The sequence below is a fragment of the Megalobrama amblycephala genome, linkage group LG21, assembly GCF_018812025.1.
Source record: "Megalobrama amblycephala isolate DHTTF-2021 linkage group LG21, ASM1881202v1, whole genome shotgun sequence".
Taxonomy (NCBI): Eukaryota; Metazoa; Chordata; class Actinopteri; order Cypriniformes; family Xenocyprididae; genus Megalobrama; species Megalobrama amblycephala.
In genome coordinates, this window is record NC_063064.1 from 22,785,284 (window position 1) to 22,795,703 (window position 10,420).

Consider the following 10,420-nt stretch of genomic DNA (forward strand, 5'->3'; position numbering starts at 1 on the left):
ATCTTGGCTAACATACTAGAAACACTGTGGGGATATGCAGTTTGAATATTATTTTTGAAAATGTACAATAATTTTCAAAAAAAAAAAATCATAAACAAATGGATCAGCTTAATGTATGTATATGCTCACAGTGACCAAATGTGTCATAGCTTGATGGTGTGAATCTTTGGTTGAGTCTGTTTGCATGTCTTGATCATAGACTGTAAAAAAATATGGACGTAGTGTCCGTGACGTCACCCATAGAGTTCTGAACAGCAGTTTTGACGCGTAAATGAGGCCGTGGCCATCTTAGCTGCACGTGACCGCACGTCACTCCCGGATAACTGAAAATGGGCAAAGAGGCGGGATGTAGTTGGAGCCCATGCGGCTTGTTGCTGAAACCACGCCCGCCTAGCATATCTATCTTAGATACCATCTAAAATATTAATAAAGATAACAATACCATTAGAAAGTACTAAAGTTTTACTGTCAATCTACGGTGATTTTTAAGATAACGTTATAACATTAGATGCTCTAACACCAGTAGGCTCATTAATTTGTGTGGGTTGTGCAAATAACACAAAAAAATCAACTGGGACTTCATACCTTTTAATGAAAAAGAGATCGCGAGATGAATCCAATCCGTTGCACTTCACTTTCAAAACATAAAAAAACTACTTTTTGTTCATGAAAGCATTAAATCCATGAAAACTTTATATATTATCCAGCGTTTGCATTACATATCTAAGGAATGATTTGCTCTCCATCATCGTTCTTCAAGAAAGGATGCAATCTGAGCATCGTTTATAATGTAAAACATACGTACAGTACCAGATATAACTCTCAAATGTTCTCTCAAACTAATGAGCACATGTCCAAAGTATAATTTTTCAAAATAGTGCAGCAGTTTTAGTTATAATATCCAAGCAGTGCTGTCGGAGTTGTATATCCTCCTGGTATTGTCACTGTAGTAAATCTCAGGAACAAAACTTTTAGCCAATGCCACGACGATCCAACAACGTGTGTTCCGCGTGCGAGCACGTACACAGACTGACATCTGTCTGAAGTATGCAGCAAGCCATATATTGTATAAAATAATCCAGAAAAAAGGCACAAATACAGCTGAGATGCCAAATTCAGCGGCTGGAATTAGCTGAGGTAACATGACGGCTCACAGACAGCAGCGCCAATCCACCTGTCACTCAAGTGACCACGCCCTTAATTATGCAGAACTTTAAGGCTTAATATAATTTAAACGGATGAGTTATAAAAAAATTCACCCCCCTCAGAGTTGTCATGAAAGGCAAAATTAGCAGTATAGACCAAAATACAATTTGAACCAGAGTGTAAACATGTTTTTTTCTGCTGTAAACTTGGCTGTTTTAACATGATGGTCAATGAGATTCTGCTCACTTCTGCAGCCTGTCCCTAGCGGCCAGTCGATGAATCGCAGTTTAAGTTACTTCCGTATTGGCTTCACGAGAAACTGGGGGAGGTTGCCGCTTGGTCTTGATTGACCTTCATTATGGCTTATATGGCATTATGGCATGGCTTAGAGCTGGGATCATGTTTATCCAGTCTAACAAGCAACAATCATAAAAGACTGTTATAACTCATATTGTTATAACTCATATAATGCATTACGTACAAAGTGTGCACCCGGCTTAAGTTAATCTTGCTTCCTGGAATATCCTCTTCAGTAGAAGAATTTATTAGTATCCTAAAACAGCTGCAACTTTTTAATGTTTGCAGTAATTCTGTTCAAAGTCCTGTGAGAAAGACAAACACGACACAAAAAACACATTGCATCCAAAATAGAATCACAGATGAGACCAAACTTATGGTGAATATAATTTTTTGCACATTTGGATAGAAAAACAGACTATATTTAATAAGAATATAAGATGGCAGCTCTCATTTTTTTTTATTATTAAAGTACTTATTTACTAATTGACAGAGACCAACAGTTTTAATTCAAGAGAATGTAAGACAAAAAACTTTTAGAGTTTGAGTGTCAATTGTCTAATCAGTGTTTAACAATTCCTCTTAAGAAATGAATTAATCATTTGTGGAGAACATGTCAGTTTTTAAAGTCCAAAAGCAAAAAACAAATGCATTGTTGCATTGCAAAATGCATTGTTAGTGGAGAAAAACATTAAAAAGAATGTTCAAAAAAGTATGTATACAGTGCAAAAACTTTGATGAAAAAATGCGATACCAAACAGAACCACATGGAGATGTGAAAAGACCACTATACTAGCCACCTTGAGCTGACTGGATCCTTTTAGAATTAGTAAAAAAACGCAAAATAGTAAAAAACACAAAATACAAATCATAAAGAAGTTTAGTCGTTTAAAATAATCTGATTGCAGAGACGCTAAAACAGGGATCCCAAATCTTGTCCCTGGAGATCTATATTCCTTCCTAACTTCAGCTCCAACCCTGATCAAACATAACTGAACCAGCTCATTAAGATCTTTAGGAGCACTTGACAATAACAGACAGGTGTGTTGGAGCAGGGTTTAGGGTATGTTTATATAACACCATTTCAATCTAAAAACTTTTTATGCATTTTGGTCATTCATTTACACAAGAACAGCTTTTTGGAGGCCTGAAAATGCAAGCTTTTGAAGTGCAAGGTTTTGGAAACGATACCTTTACCATTTCCACGTAAACAACAAAAACGTGAATTTGTAAAAATGGTGGCATCATGTGCTTGCGTACATCTTCATCTACTGGCCTGGCATGCCTAATACAGTGTTTTTAGTTGTATTTGCAGATCTGTGTGAATGTTGATTGCTTTGACAACATTGTCCTCTGTTTTTAGTACATGGCTGTCATGTAAACATACCCTTAATCTGGGGAATTTCTCTTACACTGGCATATTTTAAGAAATGTCAGTGCAAGTTGATTTCAGCTAAAACAGCTCAAACATGCAGTTTAGTCTGGGAAGGGGCTTAAGTCTCCTCTATGAAACTAGGGGAATTTCTCTTGTCCAAAAACCTGCCTCTTTCTACTTTTTAAAGTATTACTTACATAACAAGGTATTAATTGAATAACCAACTTCAGAGATCAAATTTTAAGGTTTTCATCTTTCAAATGTATATAATTTATGAAGACTAATAGAATAATTGGTATAAAGGAAACGATTGCCTGTCAACAGTACAGTGTGGGTTAAGAGGCTACCTTCTGATTTCTTACCGCTGTCATTTCTGTTTTGCGTTCATTTTGTTGTTGAGAGGAAAACATGCAGCACATATTTACATAATCACATAATTGCAACTCCCAGCAGCATGGGTGGCCTGCTCAGGTTTTTCCAACTTCTTTTTACCCCTAAGAGAAGAATGAAAAAGAACTGAGTATATCAGGGTCTTGAGGGCTGGTGAAGTAATTCTCTCCAGTGTGAACTCTTATGTCAAGTCAAGTCACTTATGTCTCTGCTCCTCAGCAAAAATATGAATGAAGTGAGTATGCCGGTCCTATTTATACCCACATGTGCTGAGTAGGTGTGACCTGGCATGTAAATCTCACTGGCCAATTCCCATTGGCTCGTTTTGTACGACTTGGAAGTGATTGGGCTCCCATTACGTCTCCCTCCTTCAGGGAACGGGGGTTACAATAGTAACCTAGACATTCTTCTCTTTAACACCCAATCAAATTGCATGCAAATACCTGCTAGAAGACAAAGGATCGTAAATTTTCCCTCCAAAGGAATAAATTCTTATTGGGCGTGACATCTTCAAACTGATCACTGATCACAAGATCATGCGTTTTTTCCACTTTTTGAGAAATACTGATGTGAAGATGATGCTGAACTAAAAGTCTTCTAAGGACCCTTAAGTTTGTGCCAGGCTTTAGCCTTGTCTTTCCATCCACCAAAGATCCTTTGACTCCATCTTGTTCTATTTCATCAAGAAAACATTAGCAAAGATCAAATGGAGCCTCAACAAATGCATCAGTACAGTTTAATTCAAATGGGAGACATGTAAGTATCAAACTTAGTCAAATTATTTGATACATTAAGTATCCCTACCCCTTTTAAATAAGAGAGCGTTAGAACTAAACTGATGGTTTGCTCAAGGCTGTTGATCTGAATTTCAAAAAATGCTGTAACTTCTTGCTTTCCTGTATTTTGCTTCAGGTCTATTTTCCTTGGTAAACTGTACGGATGTATGTGTGTGTAATCACCCGCTATACTGCTAAATGTACATTATTTTTCAAATCAACAGAAAAATATACTAGGATAACCTGGCTTCTCTTGAGACTCCCCTGATATAGAGTGGTCATAGTTAATGATATGCACTTTGACACGACAGGTAAACAAGGTAGTTTGTGATGTAAGAATCACTGGCGAAACTGCATTTTTGCAATGGTGTCAACTTACACATGGTTTGTCTTAAAGCATATTAAAAACACCACAGACAAAAACAACATTAATAACTTGATTTTCATCACAGGGGGTTTTGAAACATTTCCACACTGTTGTCAAGTGAAGGGGCTCTTTGTAGTGTGTAAGGCTTTTCTCAAGTGTGAATACTCATGTGCCAGTTAGTTCACCAAAAAATTAAACTTCTGTCATCATTTATTCACCCTGAAGTTGTTCCAAACCTCTATAAATTTCTTTATTCTGCTGAACACAAAGGAAGATATTTGAGGAAGATAATGTTCAAGGATGTACAAACAGTTGTGGAGTACCATTAATTTATATAGAATTTTGTTTCCATACTATGGAAGTCAATGGTACCCTACAACTGTTTGTACATCCTTCTTCAAAATATCTATGATATATCTATAATATGTGTTCAGCAGAACAAAGAAAGTTTGGAACAACTTGAGGATGAGAAAATGATTACAGAACTTCAGTTTGGGGTGAACTATTCCTTTTAAAGGATTAGTTCACTTTAAAAGGAAAATTATCCTATGATTTACTCACCCTCTCAAGCCCTCCTAGGTGTATGACTTTCTTCTTTCAGACGAACACAGTTAATAATCACCCTGATGCTCCAAAGCTTTACAATGGCTAGTGTGAATTTATAATCAGTGTGAATTCTCATGTGGCCTTAAATGGATGGTTAAGTAAAACTCTCTAAACACTGTTGGCAGATGTAAGGCTTTTATCTGGTGTCAATTCTCATGTGCCTGTTAAAGCTTCCTTTTTGAGTAAAACGTCTTCCACACTTTGTTGGCATGTGTAAGTCTTTTCTCCAGTATGAATTCTCATGTGCCTGTTAAGGCTTCCTTTACGGTTGAAACTTTGTCCACACTGTTGACAGGTGAATGGACTCTTTTTAGTATGAATTCTCATGTGGACTGTAAGGTTTCCATGTTGATGGAAACTTTTCCCACACTGTTGGCATGTATAAGGCTTTTCTCCAGTATGAATTCTCATGTGCCTGTTAAGGCTTCCTTTATGATTGAAACGTTTTCCACATTGTTGGCAGGTAAAAGGGCTCTCCCCACTGTGAGTTATCATATGGGCTTTAAGGTTTCCATGTTGAGCAAAACTCTTTCCACACTGAGGGCATGTAAAAGGCTTTTCTCCAGTGTGAACAGTCATGTGCCAGTTAAGGCTTCCCTTATGGGTGAAACATTTTCCACACTGCTGGCAGGTGTAAGGCTTCTCTCCAGTGTGAATTCTCATGTGGCAATTAAGTTGTGCTTTTTTGTTGAAACTTTTTCCACAGTGTTGGCAGGTGAAGGGACTCTCTCCTGTGTGCATTCTCATATGGACTTTAAGGTTAACATGTTGAGCAAAACTCTCACCACACTGATGGCATGTGTAAGGCTTTTCTCCAGTGTGTATTCTCATGTGGACTTTAAGGTTTACATGTTGAGCAAATCTCTCTCCACACTGTTGACATGCGTAAGGCTTTTCTCCAACATGAATTCTCATATGCGTGGTAAAATTTCCTTTTAGATTGAAACTTATTCCACACTGAGGGCATGTGTAAGGCTTTTCTCCAGTGTGAATTCTTATGTGCCTGTTAAGACTTACTTTACGAGTGAAACCTTTTCCACAGTGTTGGCAGGTGAAAGGGGTCTCCCCAGTGTGAATCCTCATGTGGACTTTAAAGTTTCCATGTTGAGCAAATCTCTTTCCACACTGAGGGCATGTGTAAGAGTTCTCTCCAGTGTGCAATCGCATGTGAACTTTAAGGTTTCCATGTTGAGCAAAACTTTTCCCACACTGTTGGCAGGTGAAAGGCTTCTCTCCTGTGTAGTCTTTAAAGTTTCCTTGTTGATTGAAACTCTTTTGAGCTTTTTTTCGTGTGGAGGTCTTTTCAGTCTGCAAACATCTAAAAGGTTTTTCTCCAGTTATGAAATTGTGAAAATTCTCATATTGATCTTTCTCTTCAATTTCATTGAGTTCTTCTTCCTCCGTTTTCATTGCCATTAGAGCTAAAGTGAACAAAAACAAATAAAAGTTATCCCCAATTTAATGGCACAATACAGACATTAGGTATGCAATGCATCAAAACCAACAACATGTATGCTAAATTCTAAACCAGAGGTGTCCAAACTATGGGCCACTTTCCTACTTGCCCAAATACACCTGCCAGAAGTTTCTAAAGTACTCAACTCTGGCCCTTAAAATCCCTTTCTTTTAGAGTTTTGCTCCAACCCTAATCAAACAAACCTGTACATGCTAATCAAGGTCTTAATGTATTTTTTGAAAGCTACAAGCAGATGAGTTTCATCAAGGTTGCAGAAAAGGGGACCTTGAGGGCCAGAGTTGAGAAATGCTGCTCTTCACAATATTGTTAACTCTTAACTTTCTTTAGGTCATGTCCCAAAAACCTTTAAGATGGCAGTTAAACCCTTGATTAAAAAATCTCAATTAGGGATGTTAACAATTAGTTGCCGATTGATTAATTGTGCAAAAATAATCCAAAGCAACTGAAACTGTTTGTAAATGGTCAGACCAATCCATATGAATTGTGCGATTTAGTCAGAAGAGAAACAATCACTTTATATGATGAACATACTGAATTTAGGCTTTTAAATCGCTTATTAACATTAATCAGCAAACAAACAGCTCAACTGTACATGCTTGACATACAAGAATGAACCTCATTAATTGTTTCTGAAGCTCAAACATGCTGCGTAACATACAAGAATGAACCTAATTGGTATTGCAGAAGCTCCAAAGTGCTGGCTAACACACGAGAATGAACCTTATTGGTTCTCGCATGTTTCTATCCTTCAAATACATTGGTATTTTTCATAATATTTGAAAGACAACAAAAATGGTTATTAAGCTACTGTCTGTCTGTGAATGACAGCACACCTGCATGCAGCTGTTTTGTGCATTCGCAACTTGTATACATCAGGCCACAGAAGAAGAAACACACATCTAAGATCAACATATGATGCAACACAGGGGCGGTTTCTTCATTAGGGTAATAGTGCGGCGCACCACCAAAGTGAGAAAGGGGCGGATTTTTTTCAACCACAGTGTTACGCTAGCTGTCACTGCTAGGCTGTTTTGTTCTGCCTCTGGATATAGGCTATAGTCCAATCAGCATTGAGTCACGTTCTGTGGAGTACTGCTGCTTTTTGGGCGATTTTTCGAGAATTGCCCCGAGTGCTCCCATAGACTTCCATTCAAAAAACTTTTTTTTCAAACTGCAGGCACTGCAATGCATTCTCTATTGGTTCCAGGAGGGCTAACGTGCTTTCGTCATCATACGTAACCTTAACATGTGCAGCGATTGGTGGAAACGTCTCTATTTATAATCTTTAAGCTAAAGTGACATCCAATAATTTCCTCAGTGCATAACTTAAATTTCACATACATTTTCTCCATCTGTAAATGTTAGAAAGTCGAGAAAATATTTCCATTTTGCTGTCCAGGAGACAGGAGTGGAAGCACAAACTTAAGTGAACGAGCGCCACCGGGCGCATGCGCGCCAAACAGACAGAGTGCAATAATTCTGACTAATTATACATTTAGCTAAAATACTTGTTGTTGATTATTTGTTTTTTGTTTGCGAACATAAATGTGCCATATGTAGAATTTCGAACCTACAACTAAGTGTATTTTTATAAAGGCAGTAACTGTAAAGTGACTATTGTAGGGTAATCAGAATAGACTAAAATTAAAAAAACACAGAATAATTATTAATTTTTAGTTTAGTGAATGTAACTTCTGCTTTAAAAAGCATTATTTTGTTTTTAGATTGCAGTGTCACAATGTTAGAATGTAGGCCTCATGTAATTTGAATTTTTTTTGTGCATAATATAACATAGACTACATGGTTACATCCATGTTTGTTTTCATAGCCTTCAGTATGAACATTGTTTGAAGGAAAATATTGGGCAGGATGTGAAATTAAAAAAAAAACAAAAAACAAAAAAAACAGATTTTTTTATTGTTGTTGTTCAAATAGAAAAATGTACAAAATACCAAGATTATACATCGCCATTCAGCCCAAAAATAGAGATATGATTTTTTGGCCATAACGCCCAGCCCTATGGCATGCTTTAAATACTGAATTTCCCATGTTTTAGATAAATAGTAGTGATACTTCACATCACATTATTTAACAATTAGCCCATTCTGCATCTCCAATTCTTTTTTTTTTTTTTTTTTTTTCCCCCCCAAAAAAATGTTAGCACCAGCCGCCACTGATGCTACATTTACCGAGCTTGATAGAAGATGTGAAAGTCACAATAAATGATTTTTTAGTCCACAGTTTGTGTCTTTGATTTAAACAGTTTGTTATAAAATTAGTGCCCACTGGTGGTTTTATTTGCTCATCAAAGCCCTTTAAATGAAGAACAAACGCAGACAGCAGAAGTAACTCTACCAAATGTAAAACTGATCACTCACATTTCAAGATTTGCCTTTTTTTTTATATATTGTCGCATAATTAATTTATAGAAATTCATTGTTTTCCATTCAGAAATATTGGATTTAATGTTACACAAGAGAATGATTTTGTTTAGACAATTTCTGTATTAATTATAATTTTTTCTTAATTTAATCCATGACGTAATAACAATGAATGACCACATAAAGGTAGGATCTTCTCAGGTTCACTCGAAGGCAACATTAGTATTTGTCTGGTCATGTGATCTCAACATGTACACATGCGTTAACCCGCTCTATGTCAAATAAAACCACTTTAAGTAGGACACTCATGACATACTTCAGAAATATCTTTCATTTCTGAAGAACTGGACATTTTAATAATAATCAAATTCTCGGCTCTTGAGAATGAAACCAACCTGTTTGTTCTTCAGTTTCTTCTTGTTTCACTCTGAATGTTTCTTCAATCTTCACATCTTCACTCTCCTCTTTAATAAACACAATCTTCATGTCTTCAATCTCCTCTTTAATAAACGCCATCTTTATAATAGGGTGTCATGTGGATCTCAGTCGCTTCACTAGTATTTCGGTATCACACCGTGTCCTGTTTAAAATGAGAATAATTAACAGATAAAAAAACAAAAAAACAACTAAATCTCTGGGTGCGTCTTAATCAGCTCTAGTTCAGTAGTTTAGTGCACTCGTGAGGGAGCCAGTCAAAGTGAGTGGACTTTAATGACCTGATTAGACAAAAAACACTTAAAACTATAAATTAATAAAATAATGCAATTTATAATGAGAGTTCACATTTAGGTACTTATGACTTATATTTAGGATTTAATGATTTGAAGACTTCAGATTCAGTGCCATCTGAAATTTTCCTCTAAAATGAGCACTTTTATCAAGCTTGTATGTTTAGGGTCAGTAATTTAATTCTAATGGCAACTAATAGGTCATTTTCATTGCCATTAGAATAAAATTTCACTTCCATCACTATTTGCCAGTGACTGAATTCATGTTTCTGATGAACTGATTCACGATAAAGAGAGAGAAATGAGACAACTGTTGTGTTCCTCGTGTGTGGATGCGCTTTACTCACACAACATACACTTTAGATAAAGCATTAATATGTTACATTCAATAATAAACAATTAATTCTACATCGCTTGTAAAAGTTAAATGAACGGTTTATACACTTTGAACACAAACCTTTCTTCAGCCGAATCACAACAGATGCAGGAGCGCGGCGCATCCTTATGACGTCACTTCACCACACCAAAATAAGAGTCCTGTTCACATGCTGCTGTCTAAAATGTATAGAAATTTACATTGAACAATATATACGAATAATAAAAGAGTGGACAGAAATTCAGAGTTTAATGTATTGGTGAAAAACTAATTTAAATATATATTGTCCAGTTATGTGCTGAAAATATACTACTAGAGTGAGATTTTGTCTAGAAAAAATAATAAAAAAAAAACCCTGTAATGTTGGGGTGAAGAAACCATTTTAGACCAGATATAAATTAGATTTAAATTCAAATAGTGATAAATGATTATTATTATTTTTTTTTTAAGTGTACAAGTTCATGAAGCAGGGTTCATTTGTCAGTACTGAAACACATACAA

At 36.2% G+C, this 10,420-nt stretch overlaps 1 protein-coding gene across 2 annotated transcripts; it reads right to left on the reverse strand.

The window, feature by feature from the left end:
• Nucleotides 1-1,364: 1,364 nt before the first annotated feature.
• LOC125256209 (gastrula zinc finger protein XlCGF57.1-like) lies at nt 1,365-10,126 on the reverse strand. 2 transcript variants are annotated; one of them, XM_048171976.1, is made up of 5 exons: nt 10,001-10,126; nt 9,211-9,395; nt 4,913-6,378; nt 3,473-3,881; nt 1,365-3,312 (listed from the first exon to the last, which is right to left on the reverse strand). In XM_048171976.1, exons 2-3 carry the CDS (start codon nt 9,329-9,331, stop codon nt 5,111-5,113), a joined length of 1,389 nt encoding a protein of 462 aa, XP_048027933.1. In that variant the 5' UTR covers nt 9,332-9,395; nt 10,001-10,126; the 3' UTR covers nt 1,365-3,312; nt 3,473-3,881; nt 4,913-5,110. The 2 variants fall into 2 exon arrangements, with proteins under 2 accessions (XP_048027933.1, XP_048027932.1); XM_048171975.1 differs by having other exon boundaries at nt 1,365-3,881.
• Nucleotides 10,127-10,420: the final 294 nt, after the last annotated feature.